General features: G+C 40.7%; 1 protein-coding gene across 1 annotated transcript in view; it reads left to right on the top strand.

Annotated features, from left to right (window-relative positions):
- The window catches only part of LOC134340415 (V-type proton ATPase subunit C 1-B-like), a 72155-nt gene extending 53195 nt beyond the window's left edge, over window positions 1-18960 (top strand). The window contains exons 11-13 of the mRNA XM_063037622.1: window positions 3440-3537; window positions 7082-7211; window positions 18411-18960. Of these exons, the coding sequence (XP_062893692.1) occupies window positions 3440-3537; window positions 7082-7211; window positions 18411-18506 (324 nt within the window). The 3' untranslated portion in view covers window positions 18507-18960. The remainder of the gene's footprint in view (window positions 1-3439; window positions 3538-7081; window positions 7212-18410) is intronic.
- Window positions 18961-19475: the final 515 nt, after the last annotated feature.

The following is a 19475-nucleotide window of genomic DNA, read 5'->3' as shown; positions in this document are numbered from 1 at the left end:
TGAAAAACAGTTAGTTCCCCATCAAGTCTGAAGGCAGCCAAGGTTGTCCACTCTCCTATTTTGTTCATGTGCTGTACAGAGTCCATCAGGAAGGATGCAGATATTTGAGAGGCGGTGCTTCCTGAACAGTAATTATGAACAATACCTCATTATTCCTTTTTTTTGCACTATTTATTTTGTAATTTATTGTGATTTTATGCCTGAACTGTATCGCTGCCACAAAATAACAATTTTCATGTCAAATACTGCAAGACAGTGACAGTACAGCTGATTCTTATGATGTTAAACAGTGGGTCACTCAGATGAAAGCTTCTGTCTACATGGATGATGTCACTGTCCTCTGCTTGGACCCAGACTGATCAGCATCTACGACCGATTTTAGCTGACCTGGGGCCAGAGTCAACAGCAGGCAGAGCGCTGTTGCAATTGGCCCAAGCAATCCTCTATTCCCTTCACCATCAAGTCTGACTACATGAAGACATTGGGAGTTGCTCATGCCACTCCTTCATCATTTCTGTTTCATCTGGGGAGCTAAGCAGGAATGTTACTCTCATCTTGATGGCAACCTTTCTGTGCATAGCGAAGAAATAAAAGAGCACCAGGTGTCACCACATGCTGGTGTTCTACCCATTTCTTCATTGCCATGTAATATTCCATTCAGTTGCATTACCTATCCTTTATAGAAAAGTTCTTTCATGAAAACACATTTTACTACAAACCCATCAGGTGATCAGTGTTGAACATCTTGTAGGTCCCAGGAGAAAAGGACATGATGGATCCTGTGGTATGGTGCCCTCAGCAGATCGTCAAAACTATTTGACAGAATGGCTCATCACAGTACACACTATCACCAAGACCTTACTTGGCAGTGAGAGATGTCTTTCCTGTCAGATCTTTTCTGCACAGTTGGCGTCTCACGTACGTCTGCTTTCCTTGAAATGGCTGTGAAGAAGACGATATGGTTGCCCACCTTTTTGTGGACTGTGCACTTGCAAAGGTCTGGAAAAGTATGCAAGGGTCCTTTTGTATTTCATTCTGAGCAGTTACATAACAGTTATCGCTCTGAATTACTGGCTATTTCCAGGGACATGTACAGAGGCAAACCAATTGCTGCTGTAAGATCATCTGAGTGAAAGATGCTCTTTGGTCTGCCTAAAACTTATTGGTCTTCCATTATAGAGATGTCTGTCAAGGAATGCCATCACCTGGCACACTCCTGGCTGTAGGAGCATGTGCTGAAGGACACACTGAAGCTTGATGCAGCCAACACAAAGTCTTTGTGGCTGAAGATGGCAGTCTAAGGTCCTGCTGCCACTGTGCTTCTCCAACAGGTGACATGAGCTTTATTGAGAGAAGCCACATTAATGACATTGGAGTTGTACACAGAATTGCTAACATTACAAATTATGATACTATGAATATAAAGACAGAATTACACTACAAAGGTAAAGAAAACCACTTTTTATATTTAATATACAGAAGTATAAATATAGATTAATTTTGTGATTTAAAAAAAAATCTGTGTGATGGTTGGAGGGAAGCAAACCCAAGGCTCAGATTGCTCTTCTTACACTGTATGTTGATGGCAGGGTTCCTTACAGTAGGTAGCATAATTTTACATCATGGTGTCTGCTGATATGCACCATTTGAAAACAATTCTCTACAAAATTTGTTGGATAAATATGGCAAATATAACTTTGACAGATGCGAAGGAATCAGGCTCTGGATCACATAGGCAGTTTTTAAAAATGCAGCACTGCATGAAGTGAAACATTTTGTTGTGAAGACCTGGTTAACTAGGGTAACAGTTAATCAAGATTATATATTGTATCTATTCTAAACTGCTAGAAGAATGGAACCACTGTATGTAAGAATTTTACAGGAGTGGAAACTGTTTGCCTCTGCTGAAGCAGGCGTGTTAGCATCACTAGATGGCTAGAGTACCTCTCGTTCACCCTGACCTGCTGGTTTTTGCTTTCTAAGTCCTCATTTTCTTCTTCATGTATCAATTAGGATGATTTCTATTGGTAAGCTCAATAGCACAACTGCTGTGAAGGTTCAAAACTGCAGCAGAATAAAATGATGAAAAACTTGGTCATCCTTTTATGATGTAGTTCCATTAGTTCAAGGTTTTCTCAAACTCATCAGAAAGACAGATCATACACGTGCACTATGGTAGTTTAGTAGTTAGTGTGACACTATTGTAAGTTGGGATATCGGAGTTCAGAGTTCAATTCCAATGCTGTGTGTAAGGAGTTTGTATGTCCTTCCCATGATTATGTGGGTTTCCTCCCAGGTCCAAAGACATACTGGTTAGTGGATTAATTGGTTATTATAAATTGTACTGTGATTAGGCTCGGCTTAGGTAAGATGCACTTAGCCTGATGGTTTGAGATATATCTATTTTAATGCAAGGAGTATCATAAACAAGGCGGATGAACTTAGAGCGTGGAACAATATGTGGAACTATGACGTTGTGGCCATTACAGAGACTTGGATGTCTTGGGGGCAGGAATAGCTGCTGAGTGTGCCAGGCTTTAGATGTTTCAAAAAGGACAGGGAGGGAGGCAAAAGAGGTGGGGGTGTGGCATTGCTAATCAGGGATAGTGTCATGGCTGCAGAAAAGGCGGCAGTCATGGAGGGATTATCTACTGTGTGGGTGGAAGTTAGAAACAGGAAGGGGCAATAACTATTGGGTGATATTTTGTAGACTTCCCCTCAATAGTAACAGGGACATCAAGGAGCAGAGAGGAAGTCAGATACTGGAACAGTGCAATAATAATAGGGTTGTTGTGATGGGAGATTTTAACTTTCCTAATATTGGCTGGCATCTCCTTACAGCAAGGAGTTTAGATGGGGTGGAGTTTGTTAGGTGTGTTCAGTAAGGAAATGATAAGGTAGTGGTGGTGGGTGGTTTAATTGGTGGAGGTTTTGGTCAACCTGAGGAAGTAACTGTCTGGTGGTCCTGGTGTGGATACTGTCTACCCTCTTCCCTGCTGGGAGTGGGACAAACAGTCCGTGAGCAGTGTGGGTGGATCCTTCATAATATTGCTGGCCTTTTTCTGTATACATGTCCTTGATGGTGGTTGGGACGATGCTGGTGATGCTCTAAGCTGTCTATAATTACCCATTGTAAAGCAATCCTGTCCATAGCAGTGCAGTTTCTGTATGACACAGTCATGCAGCATGTTAGGATATTCTCAACTATGATTCTTACCTCAACTGCAAACATTATTATTCTTGACTCTATCTGATCTAATGTACTTGATGAACTGGTCCACATGGACCATTAGGATACGCTGGTTATAGATACCAATTATGAGTACATTAATTTTTTGGACCAAGTAGAATAGAATCAAGATCAGAATTGATGCAAGAGTACTTATGGTTTCAAGAAAGCACGTCGTCTTGAACTAATTTGCTTTACTTTCATTTTCAGGGCCCTTTACTGCGTTGGCTAAAGGTAAATTTTAGTGAAGCATACATAGCGTGGATTCACATAAAGGCTTTAAGAGTTTTTGTTGAATCTGTTCTTCGGTAAGCAATATTTTGTTTTCTCACTACAACTAACTGAAAGCACTAGAAATTCAAGTACCATTTACCTGTAAATTAACCCATTCACTGTTGACTCCAAATTATGGTGATTCCTGAATAAGATGCAGAACTGCTGAAGAGTAAAATTGTGTCAGGGAGTTTTGCACTGAAGGCTTGAGAGAAATTCTGGATTCTTTCTTCAGCTTAGTGGCTTACAGAGAGTATAGATTATTGTATTTTAAAGATCACATCTATAAGTAGATGACTTTAGAATCCAATGAAGTTCTTCTGCAGATGATAGCGCTTACAGATTCTTTAATAAACAATGATCTGTTGTTAAATTTTAGTTGAAACCTTTGGGTAATACAAAAACAGCCAGAGGAAGAAAGGGCTGACTATAAATCTGGTCCCCTTCATGCTCCATCATTAAATTCCATCTGTATCAGAGCAAACCTACTGTTCTAAACAACTCCACAAGAATACACCTTGTGAGGCTAAGGGTATCACAAAATCAGCAAAAAAGTTTGCCATCCATTCTTAGGATGTCTCCACTACCTTAATAGCTATAAAAGTCAGACATTTTTAATGTGAGTTTCAACAGTACTAAGATCAGGAGTATTGATTAGATTGAAGTGCAAAATATTGCAGATGCTGGAAATCTGAAATGAATTTCAAAGTAAATTTCAAAGAATGCTAAGTTGGTATGGGACGACCCTTGTTATCTGTGTCCGGGGCAAAAACCACTGAGAAGTTACACTGATCTCAATTCATTAGTGTTTTCGGCCACTATGAAGTTTGCTAAGTTGGAGCCTGGTTCTAGAGGATTATTAAAATAACACATATAAAAGGAACGGAAAATGTGATTGCTGACTGTCTGTCAAGGTGTTGACAACTTAAAATTCTCCGTATTAGCCAAATAGCTGATGAACATGTATATTTGTGTGTATTTAAGAATGTATTCCTGCCTATTATTTTTACCCTGGTAAAAATCCTTTGAAGGGTAGGGATGTGATAAAAGAACCAGTTATCAGAAGATTGATGCCGATAAGAGGACAATGGGGGAACATACAAGGTGCTAATAAGAGAGAGACGAGAGAGATTACCGAAAGGAGACATGGTTCCGAGTATTGTCAGAGACCGGTTGCTTTGAACCCTGAACTATTTGAAGTTTGATGGACAGGCGATACCCCAGCAGGGGGATAAAAAGGGACAGGTTCGCTAAGGCAACAGACACACGACACCACGAGGTAACGAGACCCTGGAAGTGGTGTGCCCCCACAAATTGCTGGGAGTTTTGGAGGTCTGGTCACGGGACCAGCCATAGACACACAGGGTAGAAAGATACGGTCAGGTGGGAACCTGGTGTGTGTGTCCGCCCTTGCCTGGGTGCCGGGTTCACCGCAGAAGAACGATTGTATCTGGAACAGAGGGGTCACAGTCAGTGACCTCAGAAGACATTACAAAGGGCTCACCCGAAAGCTAACTGCGAGGAATATCGAAGGTCTGTGTGGAATCCGTTTTGAATATTCATTCACTTTCGCTCTCTCTCTCTTCTCCCCGCCCCAACGGCACAACAGCGATTACTGCGAACTGAACTGAACTCAATTGAACTGAACTTTGCGTCCCTTGAAACTGATCATTTACCCCTAGACTGCAATAGAGCTTGATTGATCCTATTATCATAGTTCTGTGTATGTGTGTTTTATCATTGCTAAACTGTTGCATTTATATCCTTTTGATTAGAGTACTGTGTTGCTTATTTCTTTAATAAAACTTTCTTAGTTCCAGTAATCCAGACTCCAACTAAGTGGTCCATTTCTGCTGGTTTGGCAACCCAGTTTACGGGGTACGTAACAGCAGGTGTACTCAGTAAATCAAAGAACCATAATATAATCAATGAAGGACTACACCCAATGGAATGGACAAGCAACCAATGTGCAAAAGACAACTAACTGTGCAAATACAAAAGAAAATAATAAGTAAATAAATAAGTAATAAATATCAACAAAATGAGATGATTGTAGCTCGCTATTTTTCCTCTGTTTATTGCAGTTTGAACTCAAGCCTCAGCAGTTTTACCGCTGTTGAGTAGTTCAGAGCCTCATCAAACTCTAAATTGGGATGAAATTAAACTAATGTAGAGACATGCATTCATATGTATTTATTTTACCTTTCTGTCAAATTGTGGACAGTGCAATGACAATGTTGCAATGAATTCCCACTTGCCCACACCTTTGCTTTTGTCTTAGTTTTGTCTGCAATACGTTTCCAGTCTGTTTAGCACCTTGAACTCGAGGAGAGACACAACTCAAGAACAGATCCCTTAGCCACTAGGTCCATGCTGACCATCAAGCACCCATTTATACTAATCCTCTGCTGTTTCATGTTTCAGCATGTTCCCTCTGTTACTTTCCTTCAATTAATCTGTACATGACACATTTTCCTGTGAGACCTTTCACTTTTGCATTATTTCCTGGCCTCCACTCTGAGACATAAGGTCCACCTTTGCATCAAAAAATCATCTGGACTTCAGTGATAAGAATATTACCACTGTGGTCTGACTAGGAAGTCTTTCATGGGTCTGATTCATGTTTTGCTGAAAGTCAAGGGGCACAGAGTGTGCCATAGGGTCAGCTGTCAAAATCAATCAGGAGCTTAGTAGGCTCACCAACTGACCACTTGGCAGGTAGACATGGTTGGATGATGGTACTGTTGTTTTTTGAGAAATTTATTACATTATTTCTGAGTTTGAATTCTGGTTATCATCTTTTTTGATAACATCTCTGACAGGCTTTGCTTGATGGTTGAAATTGTTCCCTTCCACTTCCCAGAAACTGATGAATATATTGTGTATCACTACCATTTTCTCTAATAACTTAGTCCTCCATCCTATTTGCTCATGGCCAATAATAAACAAAAGCCAAATGCTGTAGGTTTTGGAAATGAAATAAAAATAGAAATCACTGAAAATGCTCAGCAGGCTAGATACCATCTACAGAGACAGAAGCAGATCTGATTGTCCAGAATCTGTGATCAGCAGTGAATTACTTTGATTTAAAAAAAAGTTTGCAATTATCTTGCAGAGCTCTCCCAAAGGGAACTTGCTTGCACTTACATTAATAAACCAGGCCAATTCAATTATTGTCAGAACTAACAAAATTATAAGTGTCACAACATACATCAAAGTTGCTGGTGAACGCAGCAGGCCAAGCAGCATCTATAGGAAGAGGCGCAGTCGACGTTTCAGGCCGAGACCCTTCGTCAGGACTAGATTATAAGTGTATCAGGTTTTAGGAAATGGAGAGGCAGAGAAGTGGAGGGGCTAATGAAGTGAATAAACATAGTTGGTTAAATGAGAAAAATTAATTCATTGTTGTAGTTTTGCATTATTTAAAATATAAATGAATGGGATTACTTTGGAGCTGGTACCACATCTGTGTTTAATTTGATGTGATATTATTCAAGTTTACTTTATGAAAATATGCGAATTTTTCAACTCCTATGTTTAATAGATTGTATCATTCTGTACACAAATTGAATTTTTCAGGTATGGGCTTCCAGTCAATTTTCAGGCTATGCTTCTTCAGCCAAATAAAAAGACCATGAAAAGACTAAGAGATGTGCTCAATGCACTTTTTAAACATCTAGATGAAGTTGCTGCTGCAAGCACTGTTGATGTAAGTATGCGCAACAATGAGCTCATAATAAACAATAAGTCATCTTGATTGATGAGTGAACTTGATGCTTGCCTGCAGGCTGAACTGAACAGCTATTCTGTTTTTTCTCAACCCCCTTCTCAGCACCACTCCAGATTCATTGATCTGAGGGAAACCAGACAGAGATCCAGCATTTCTCTTCACCTCCCTTCCATGAGTAACGGAACAACAGGCTCTATGACATCATTCCCCTTGCTTGAGTGCTTGCACTAACTCTGAGTGCACTTTGTTGACTCAAATAGTTCTGCACTAAAGGTTGATGACAGCACTTCTAAAATCTTCTCCGTGCAATGACTATTAACCCACAACAGTTGTGTTCTGTAACCTCTTTCTCTGGTCAGTTACATGACATTTTCAAGTTAACTATGCTTTAGAGTCCTCAAGCTACCCTGTTGAGAAATTCACACAAGTTGAATTTCTAGATTCCTTTGATGAAGTGCAATTTGTTGGCAATAAGTTTAAATAACTGCTGTGAGGCAAAGTCTTAAAGCTTGGTGTGAGAGGTGGTACTAATAAGCACTTTTCATTTTCTGCCACTATGAGCAAAAGTATATCAATCTCCGATTTAAAACAAATCGGTTTCAAATTAATTGCCTTTCATACAAGAATTCCAAGTTCGTGCCAGCCTCTTCATGTCTACCTTCACTCCTCAGAGACCAAGATCTAGGTTTAGACTAGGTCTGGCAGAAATATCTCACCATCTATTCAAATACCCCACCCCTGTCCCCACTCCCATTCATTTTAATGTCTCAACAACTTCAGTCACCATCACTTAACCTTCTGAATTCTAAGGAACACAATTCTAGTTTTTGCAACTTCTCATCATAACTTCATCCTTGGAATCAAGATAGTACTGTGGTCTATGCAGCACTTCGTTGGAGGCCAAAGTGGGATGCCCAGAGCTGTTCACATTATTCCGGGTGTAGTGTAAATAGTAGAACCCTTAGCAGCATTGATGTAGAGGAGTCTTAGGGTGCAAGTCCATAGCTCCCTGAAAGTGGCAACATGAGCAGATAGGGTGGCTAAGGACATACTTAACTTTATCAAAGTTCAAAGTAAGTTTATTATTGAAGTACATATATGTCACCATATACAACCCTAAGATTTGTTTTCTTGTGGGCATGCTCAATAAATCCAAGAAACATAATAGAATCAATTAAAGACCACACCCATCAAGACAAACAACAAACTCTGCAAATACGAAAGAAAAATAAATAAACAAACAAACAAAAAGCAATAAATATTGCGAACATGAGATGAAGAGTCCTTGAAAGTGAGTTCATATGTTGTGGGCACAGTTCAGTGATGGAACAAATGAAGTTATTCCCTCTGGTTCAAAACCCTGATGGTTGAGGGGTAATAACTGTTCCTGAACCTGGTGGTGAGGGTCCTAAGGCTCCAGTACCTTCTTTCTGATGGCAGCAGCAAGAAGAGAGCATGACCTGGATAGTGAGAGTCCTTGACAGTGGATGCTACTTTCCTGTGACAGCACTCCATGGAGATGTGCTCAATAGTGGGGAGGATTTAACCTGCAATGAACTGGGCCGTATCCACTACTTCTTGTAGGATTTTCCCTTCAAGGGCATTGGTGTTTCCGTATCAAGCATGATGCAACCACTCCATCACATATCTACAAAAGTTTGTCAAAATTTCAGATGTCATGCCGAATCTTCACAAACTTCGATGTAGAGGCACTGCTATGCTTTCTTTGTAATTCAACATACATGCTGGCCCAGGACAGGTCCTCTGTAATGATAAAACTGAGGAATTTAAAGTTGCTGACCTTCTCTACCTCTGATCTCGATGAACCTTCAGTTTCCTCCTCCTGAAATCAGCTCCTTGGTCTTGCTAACATTGAGTGAAAGATGGTTGATGTGACAGCACTTAGCCAGATTTTCAATCTCCCTCCTAAATGCTCATTTGTCACCACTGATGACAGTGTCATCAAACTTAAATATGGCATTGGAGCTCACAGTCACAAGTATAAAGCAAGTAGAGCAGTGGGGCAAGCACACGGCCTTGTGGTGCACCTGTGCTAATTGAGATCGTGGAGATTGTAATTTATCAGTCACGTCAATGAATATAAAATGTGGCAAGTCATTTTGCTAATGTATAAAACTTTGATTTTGCCATGTTTACATGCATTTCAGGTGGCTGCATTACTGGAAAGATGTAGAGTCTTTGGAGAGGGTGCAAAAGAGGTTCACTAGAATGTTGCCTTGGATTTGAGTATATTAGGTATAAGGATAGCCTGAACAAACTTGTACTGTTTTCTCTGGAATATCAGAAACTGAGTGATGACCTGGTAAAGGCATATATAATTACAAGAGGCATAAATGGGGTGGATGGGCAGTCTTTTTCTTAGGGTGGAAATGTCAAATACTAGAGGATGCAGATTTAAGTTGACTAATGAGGTTGACCTGTGACTTTTGGTGTTCCTCAGGGGTCAGGGGTTTTGACAAGGTCCCGCATGGAAGTTAGGAAAATTCAGTCACTAGGTATACATGGAGAGGTGGTAAATTGGATTAGACATTGGCTCAATGGAAGAAGCCAAAGAGTGGTAGTAGAGAATTGCTTCTCTGAGTGGAGGCCTGTGACTAGGGGTGTGCCACAGGGATCAGTGCTAGGTCCATTGTTATTTGTCATCTATATCAATGATCTGGATGATAATGTGGTAAATTGGATCAGCAAATTTGCTGATGATACAAAGATTGGAGGTGTAGTAGACAGTGAGGAAGGTTTTCAGAGCCTGCAGAGGGACTTGGACCAGCTGGAAAAATGGGCTGAAAAATGGCAGATGGAGTTTAATACAGACAAGTGTGAGGTATTGTACGTTGGAAGGACAAACCAAGATAGAACATACAGGGTTAATGGTAAGGCACTGAGGAGTGCAGTGGAACAGAGGGATCTGGGAATACAGATACAAAATTCCCTAAAAGTAGCGTCACAGGTAGATAGGGTCGTAAAGAGAGCTTTTGGTACATTGGCCTTTATTAATCAAAGTATTGAGTATAAGAGCTGGAATGTTATGATGAGGTGGTATAAGGCATTGGTGAGGCCGAATCTGGAGTATTGTGTTCAGTTTTGGTCACTAAATTACAGGAAGGACATAAATAAGGTTGAAAGAGTGCAGAGAAGCCGGGACTTGAGAAACTCAGTTACAGAGAAAGGTTGAATAGGTTAGGACTTTATTCCCTGGAGCGTAGAAGAATGAGGGGAGATTTGATAGAGGTATATAAAATTATGATGGGTATAGATATAGTGAATGCAAGCAGGCTTTTTCCACTGAGGCAAGGGGAGAAAAAAACCAGAGGACATGGGTTAAGGGTGAGGGGGGAAAAGTTTAAAGGGAACATTGGGGGGGGGCTTCTTCACACAGAGTGGTGGGAGTATGGAATGAGCTGCCAGACGAGGTGGTAAATGCGGGTTCTTTTTTAACATTTAAGAATAAATTGGACAGATACATGGATGGGAGGTGTATGGAGGGATATGGTCCGTGTGCAGGTCAGTGGGACTAGGCAGAAAATGGTTCGGCACAGCCAAGAAGGGCCAAAAGGCCTGTTTCTGTGCTGTAGTTTCTATGGCTTCAGTATTGGGACTGCTGCTTTTCACATTGTTTGGCAATGATTTAGGCAATGGACTTGATGGCTTTGTGGCAAAGTTTGCGGATGAAATGAAGACAGGTGGGGGGGTAGGTAGTGCTGAGGAATAATGCGATTGCTGTAGGACTTAGACAGATTGAGAGAACGGGCAAAAAAGTGGTAGATGGAATACAGTGTTGGGAAATGTATGATAATAGATTTTGGTAAAAGGAAAATGCGGACTATTATCTAAATGGGGAGAAGGTTCAAACATCAGAGGTGCAGAGGGACTTGGGAATCCTTGTGCAAGGCTCCCAGAAGGTTAATTTACAGGTTGAGACTGTGGTAAAGAAGGCAAATGCAATGCTGGCATTCACTTCAAGGGGAACAGAATAAAACCGAGAGATAATGCTGACCCTATATAAGACACTAATCAGGCCGCGTTTAAGAGTATTGTCAACAGTTTAGGGCCCTATATCTCAGAAAGGATGTGTTGTCATTTGGAGAGAATCCAGAGGAGGTTCGTGAGGATGATTCCGGGAATGAAGGAATATGAGGAGCATTTGGCAGCTTTAGGTCTGTACTCAACACTGGAATTTAAAAGAATGCAGGCCAATCTCACTGAAACCTACCGAATGTTAAAAGGGCTTAGATAGGGTGGATGTGGAGAGAATGTTTCCTATGGTGGGGATATCCAGAACTAAAGGGCACTGCCTCAAAATTGAGGGGTGACCCTTTAGAACAGAGGTAAGAATTTTTTTTTAAGCTAGAGAGTAGTACATCTGTGGAATTCTCTGCCACAGACAGTGGTGGAGGCCAAGTCCATAGGTATATTTAAGGCGGAAGTTGATCGTTTCCTGATTGGTCAGGGCATCAAAGGATATGGTGAGAATGCAGGAGTATGCAGTTAAGTGGGATCTGGGATCAACCATGATGGAACAGTGGAGCAGATTTGATGGGCTGAATGGCTCAATTCTGGTTCTATGACTTATGATCCAAGTTGAGAGGTGGGAAAACTTGACAGATTTGTAAGGAGTTTAAAAAAAAGTGGTAGCTTAGAACACACACTGCCTATGGAAGAGGTGGAAGCAGTAGCACTAAAGAGCGATTTAGAAAGGCACATGAACAAGCAGGGAATGGCGGTACATGGACTATGTGCAGGCAGATGGAATTATGAGGGGTGATTGATAAGTTTGTGGCCTAAGGTAGAAGGAGTCAATTTTAGAAAACCTAGCACATTTATTTTTCAACATAGTCCCCTCCTATATTTACACACTTGGCCCAGCGGTCGTGGAGCATCTGGATCTTGGACCTTCAAAAAGTGCCCACAGTAGGGGTGATTGATAAGTGTGTGGCCTAAGATAGAAGGCGATGAGTTAATGCAGCTCTAATTACGTGCACATGCAGTTCAACTCTTTGAGTGATTATGCAGAAAGTTGGAGGTTAATAACTTATCAGGAGTGATTGATAAGTTCGTGGCCTAAGGTAGAAGGAGATGAGTTATTAACTTCAAACTTTCTGGATAATCACTCAGAGTTGAACTGCATGTGCATGTAACGAGAGCTGTATAACTCATCGTCTACCTTAGGCCACTAACTTATCAATCACCCCTGCTGTGGACACTTTCTGGAGGTCCAAGATCCGTATGCTCCACGACTAAGTGTGTAAATGTAGGAGGGGATGATGTTGAAAAATAAATGTGTCAGGTTTTCTAAAATTGACTCCTCCTACCTTAGGCTACGAACTTATCAATCACCCCTGGTAATTAAAATTGGCATCATGGTTAGTACAGACACTGTAGGCTGAAGGGTCTGCTCCAATGTTGTACTGTTCTGTTATCTAGTTATCTAGTTGTAGAAACTTGTGCTTCAGCCCTCTAGATTAAAAAGCCATCAATCCATGACCATTTTAAGATATTTTCTGTGCTCTGTAATATTTTGATTATCTGCATCCATGGATACCTCCCAGCCATAGTCTTTTCAGACCTCAGTGTTTCTAGCACTTAAGCCTTTCAGAAATGTTGCCTATTCGTTTTTAGTTTTAAACCACATGATAATGTTTGCCTGCATTGAAATTAATTTGCCCAATTTTACTTGTTTCCTTAATCAATTAATGTCTCATTTGTAATTTAATGCTTCCATCCACACAGCTTTTAATGGGCACCCAGCCTCATGTTATTGCCTAACTTGAGGTGCATAGCTTTCTATTCCATCATCTAAATCAATTGTAAATAAAGCTGAATACTTTTATTCTGCCTAACAATGTTAGTAATTTGCCTTTAACATACAGACATTAGCCTTATCTAACAGACTTATTCCTGTGTGCTTTTTAGAAGTCAATGTTCATAATCTTTAGTCATTTCTTTGTCTAATTTACTCACCTCTTCAAAATTATTCATTTATAAATCATGCAGTATCGCTTTCATCATGTAAAAATTCCAAGCAATCCTTAGCTATTGACCATCTAATTTCAGATCGCAGATTTCAAAATAACTTGCTTGTAATTTTCCTGCTTTACTTAATAAGCAAAGTGACATAATATTATCAGGTGAAACTTATGCTCCTTGGCAATGTTTTCACAAGTTTCTTCTAAAAGCCTGGGATGAAATCTACTTGGCTTTCAAGTTTTTTAAAGTCATTAGAACTATTATTTTCTTCATTATACAACACACATCAAAGAAGCTGGTGAACTCAGCAGGCCAGGCAGCATCTCAAGGAAGAGGTACAGTCGAACTACACTTCACCTGTGAGTCGGCTGGGGTGATATACTGCATCCGGTGCTCCCGATGTGGCCTTTTATATATTGGCGAGACCCAACACAGACTGGGAGACCGCTTTGCTGAACACCTACGCTCTGTCCGCCAGAGAAAGCAGGATCTCCCAGTGGCCACACATATTAATTCCACATCCCATTCCCATTCTGACATGTCTATCCACTGCCTCCTCTACTGTAAAGATGAAGCCACACTCAGGTTGGAGGAACAACACCTTATATTCCGTCTGGGTAGCCTCCAACCTGATGGCATGAACATCGACTTCTCTAACTTCCGCTAAGGCCCCACCTCCCCCTCGTACCGCATTTGTTATTTATTTTTATACACACATTCTTTCTCTCACTCTCCTTTTTGTCCCTCTGTCCCTCTGAATATACCTCTTGCCCATCCTCTGGGTCCCCCCCCACTGTCTTTCTTCCCGGACCTCCTGTCCCATGATCCTCTCGTATCCCTTTTGCCTATCACCTGTCCAGCTCTTGACTCCATCCCTACCCCTCCTGTCTTCTCCTATCATTTTGGATCTCCCCCTCCCCCTCCAACTTTCAAATCTCTTACTCACTCTTCCTTCAGTTAATCCTGACGAAGGGTCTCGGCCTGAAACATCGACTGTACCTCTTCTTAGAGATGCTGCCTGGCCTGCTGCGTTCACCAGCAACTTTGATGTGTGTTGCTTGAATTTCCAGCATCTGCAGAATTCCTGTTGTTATTTTCTTCATTATAATCATTCTGATATTCAGAATTCACAACATCATATAATGTTAGTTCATTCAGGAAACATGAGACATTCTCCTTTCAGAAAAATAGTTGTGATGGAAATCTGTCAACTTCTGCAGCCATAAGAGTCAAAGACAGAATCATTGCAGTGCTCTCACTTTTATATATCTTTCTTCTTACAAACTGCAAAAATGACAATGTAACATTTTACACGGCACGGTGCACTAATATATACAAGGCTGGTTGCAGAGATTCTCCATGCACAGACAAACAAAAAAATAGCATCAGAAGTAGGCTCTTTGCCCTTTTAACTTGGTTCTGTCATCCAATTCGAACATTGCTGAGTATCCGCCATTGCATTTTTGTTTATAAAGAGACAAGCACAAACACTTTAAACACAAGAGATTCCACATATTCTTGAAATCTTGAGCACTACACAGAGTTTTGCATTATGCATGGTGTGCACATACTGTGAACTTAACCATTTTCATGAAGCAAAGTTGAATTCACATTCTGGCAAAACTAAACATTAATTTGAGAATGTTTATAAAGCTTTGTCATAAAGTTCTATAGATTCTTTCTTACTGTTCTGATTATTCAACCAATATTTTTAAATAACTTCACTACATTTAGACATTGAAAGTCTATGACATTTCCTTTTACAATCCTTAAATGGCTAGAAGTAAAAATGGAAAGTTCTGGAAACATGTAACAGATGAAGCATTAGTAAGAATTGTGATCAATTTTTAAAACTTCGTCAAACTCAGATCTTTAGATGATTCTAATAATTTAGCCAATGGTTGAGGCAACTTTGTTTGGCTGTTTTTTTCCCCTGGCGACTAATTAGGCCTAGAAATAGTTGTGCCAACTGGAGTAACCATAGATCTGATAGTATTTATAACTGTTACACTAAAGGATTTACTTGATAGATTTTCGATATAAGCTACATGTCTAGGGGACAGGTCCTACTTGCTGACAATCAACACTGGCCCACATTCAGGATGCGTACTTATCCCACTGTTCTACTCTCTCTACCCATGACTGGGCTAGGCACAAGTCAGTCACCATCTATAAATCTGCTGATGATACAACTATTGTTGGCAGAATTTCAGATGGTTAAGATGGTGTTGCACTCTGTGGCAGTAAGAGTAAGGAACTGATTGTGAACTTCAGGAAGGGGAAGTCAAGGAAACACATACCAGTCCTCATCGAGGGATCAGCAGTGGAAAGGGTGAGCAGTTTCAAGTTCCTGGGTGTCAACAGCCCAACATATTGATGCAACTACAAAGAAGGGTTGATAGCAACTATATTTCATTAGGAGTTGAGGATACTTGGTATGTTACCAAAGACTCTCGCAAATTTCTATGGGTGTATGATGGAGAGCATTCTAACCGGTTGCATCATGGTCAAAGCTACGGAAAGTCAGCCAATTCCATCTTGCACACTATTTCCCCCAGCAACAAGGTCACCTTCAAAAGGTGATGCCTAAAAAAAGGCAGCATACATCATTAAGGTCGGCTGGTGGCTTAGTGGCATCAGCGCCAGACTTTGGAACGAAGGCTCCCAAGTTCGAATCCAGCCGGCTCCCCTGGCACGCTTTCCATCTGTGCTGGGTTGAGCGTCGAGTTAGCAACTCGACCTTGTAAAAAAGAAATTGCCTGCTACAGAAACATCAACAGCAAAAAAAGTTGATGGTCTTGGCTCTCTTGTGAGTTTAAAAGGCAATTTCCTTCTTTTTATACATCATTAAGGACCCCCATCATCCAGGGCATAACCTCTTCTCATTGCTACCATCAAGCAGGTGGTACAGGAGCCTGAAGACACACACTCAACATTTCAGAAACAGCTCCTTCCCCTCCGCCATCAGATTTCTGAATGGACAATGAGCCCATAAACACTACCTCACTTTAAAGACAGAATAGCACAAATGTATGTAGGCTTGTTGATCTTGTCCACTATGTCTCTCCTTTCCTCTCACCCCTCTCAACCATTTTCTCTTGACCCCTCACACTGGCAATACTGTATGTATCTGAATCTCTTCATTCAGGAGTTCCTCTACCTATCCCTCCACTGATCTCTTCCTGACTTTCCAACACACCCTCCTTTCAGCCCTTGCTTCCACTTTCTCTGGGCATACATACAGATATCAACTACATTTCAGGCCCAGCTGCACATCTAATCTTGTTCCACTTGGTGATCAGTCCACACACTTAGTCCCCTTACCCCGCCGCTGCACTGTTTCCTACATTCCTGCTTGTACTCCATTGGCAAATTTGTCCCCGTGCCCTTGTCCACAGTCCCAACCATAACCTAGCCCCCAATTTACAATTCAGCCCCATTCCCCCAGTGCCCCATCTGCAAACCTTGTCTCTTTCCCATTGTGCCCTATCCACACACTTGATCTATTCCTGGTAATACTCCATCTGCATATGTGCCTAAAGTCCTGGTCACATCTCTGCCTCCACTCTCATGTTTTCTGCCATGCATTCAGCTTTCAAGGGCAAAGACTGACAAAATTTGGGCATGTGAGTTGGGCCATACCTTTTCTCCAGGCATTTCCTATACTCTTGACCTGCTTTTCACAACTTCTGATTGTTTGCTATCAATCAGATGGCTTCTTCAATAGATCACCAAGCCAATCCTATCAAATATATTTCTGTTGTCTTATTTAACACTCCCCATCTTATCCACTTGAAACTAACTCATTTTCATTTTCCCAGATATGATGAAAAATATTGAGACCAAAAAATGATAGAAACAGGCATCAGTGGAAAGAAGTCAATGTTTCATAGAACATAGAAGATTACAGGACAGTCCTTTGACCCATGACGCTGTACCTACTTTTTAACCTACTCTAAGACAGAACTAACCCTTCCCTCCCACATTGCCCTCAAATTTCTATCACCCATGTGCCCATCTAAGTCTCTCAAAAGTCCCTAGTGTATTTGCTTCTACCATCACCCTTGACAGCACATTCCACACAGCCCCCACTATTTAAAAGAAAACTTGCCTCTGACTTCTGACACCCCACCATACTTTCCTCCAATCACCTTAACATCATGTTCCCTCATATTAGCCATCTCTGTCTGTTCACTCAATCCATGCCTCTTGTACACTTCTATCAAATCTCCTCTCATTGGACATGGGCTGCTACTCTTTGAAAGAATGCCCTAAATCAAGGGTTCCCAACTTTTTTTTATGCCATCAACCAATGCCACTAAGCAAGGTGGACCCCCAGTTTGGGAAGCCCTGCCTTAAACAGTTATGAAAGAACAAGCAACACACATCAAAGTTGCTGGTGAACGCAGCAGGCCAGGCAGCATCTGTAGGAAGAGGTGCAGTCGACGTTTCAGGCCGAGACCCTTCGTCAGGATGGACGAAGAGTCTCGGCCTGAAACGTCGACTGCACCTCTTCCTACAGATGCTGCCTGGCCTGCTGCGTTCACCAGCAACTTTGATGTGTGTTGCTTGAATTTCCAGCATCTGCAGAATTCCTGTTGTTTATGAAAGAACAACCTTGATTTGCAACTATCAAGTGATATGTAAAACTGATAAATCAAAGTAAATTTTATTATTATCGAAGTACACATATGTCACCATATACAATCCTGAGTTTCATTTTCCTGTGGGCATACTCAGCAAATCTATAGACTACTAACGATAACAGGATCAATGAAAAATCAACCAGAATGCAGAAGACAACAAACTATCCAAATGCAAATGTAAATAAGTGGCAATAAATAATGAGAACAAGATAGTGAGATAAAGAGTCCTTAAAATGAGAACGTTGGTTGTGGGAACATCTCAATGGATCGGCAAGTGAGTGTAGTTATCTCCCTTTATTCTAGAACCCAAGGATTGAGGGGTAGTAATTGTTCTTGAACTTGGTGGTGCGAGTCTTGAGGCTCCTGTAGCTTCTACCTGATGGCAGCAACAAGAAAAGAGCCTGGGTCCTGGCACTTTCTGATGATGGATGCTGTTTTCCTACAACAGTGTTTCAGTGCTCAATGGTTGGGAGGATTTTACCAGTGATGTACTGGACCAAATTTGCAATATTGTTTCTAATGTAGTGGTATTTAATTTTTACAACAGGCCAACATGGATATCCCTGGACTGAATGTCAGCCAACAAGATTACTACGCCTATGTCTACTTCAAAATTGACATTGACTTGTTTAACTTTAAGTAAACCATTGGCTACAATGTGAAAAAAATGCAAGTTGCTTGTTTTCTGTATCAAATGAGTTATATATATATTTTTTTGTGAACATACATATGGAAGTGGGTCCTTGGTAATTGTTAAAGAATGTTTATCTGAAAAACTAATATAAAAACATAATGCTTGTTAATTTTTTTGTAGAAAATATTTACTGAAAATCTGTACAACAATCTATTAGAAAACTTTGGTTGGTAGCCAATAAAATCTTGGTGAGGAGACTACATTCATTCCATTAAACACTGTGTTTTATTTCAATCAACTTATTCAAAATTTCAATCATTTGGGAACAATTATTATGTTTTCATTGATGTTAGTAACTGGCTGTATCCACATTAATTTTGTCATCTTTGATTAGGAACTTTAAATTGTGTCCTAATTTTATTTTACTTAGAATAAACTCTCTTTCTTGGAGTTATCAGTGATCTCAAAAGGTACTTCTGTTGTCTTTCTTTGAATCTTTCAAAGTAGCTTCGCTTTTTGGTCACTATCATGATCCTAATTACTATTTCACCTGGAGATCTTTCAGACATTTTTGATTTTTTTTCCTCTCTCCAAGTGATGGAGCTCAGAAGATTTTGTTCATTTGGGAATCTGCTATGAGGCATCAAAGTATGTGGCCACCAGAACCAGTTGTTGTCAGGAAAGATGCTAACACTGGCTTGCTTATCTGTATGTGGCATCACAATGGTAACTCTCCAGACCTTTGTGTAGTCTACTGTAAATAGTAGCAAAGTGGAGGGCATGAAACATTGCTATCAAGCGTGCCAAGGCTTTTCAACGTGTTTCGTTTGAGATCTTGATTTTCAAACACTTGCCCCCAATAATCTGTTCTGATACATTAAAAATGGTAGTGAATTTCAAAGTCATAGGGCACTACTGACACAGATACAGGCCCTTCAGCCCATGACATACTGTTACTCAGGAGAAAAAGCCTCATCT

Source organism: Mobula hypostoma, chromosome 2 (assembly GCF_963921235.1).
Source record: "Mobula hypostoma chromosome 2, sMobHyp1.1, whole genome shotgun sequence".
NCBI classification, from domain to species: domain Eukaryota; kingdom Metazoa; phylum Chordata; class Chondrichthyes; order Myliobatiformes; family Myliobatidae; genus Mobula; species Mobula hypostoma.
This window is presented reverse-complemented; position numbering and strand designations above follow the sequence as displayed.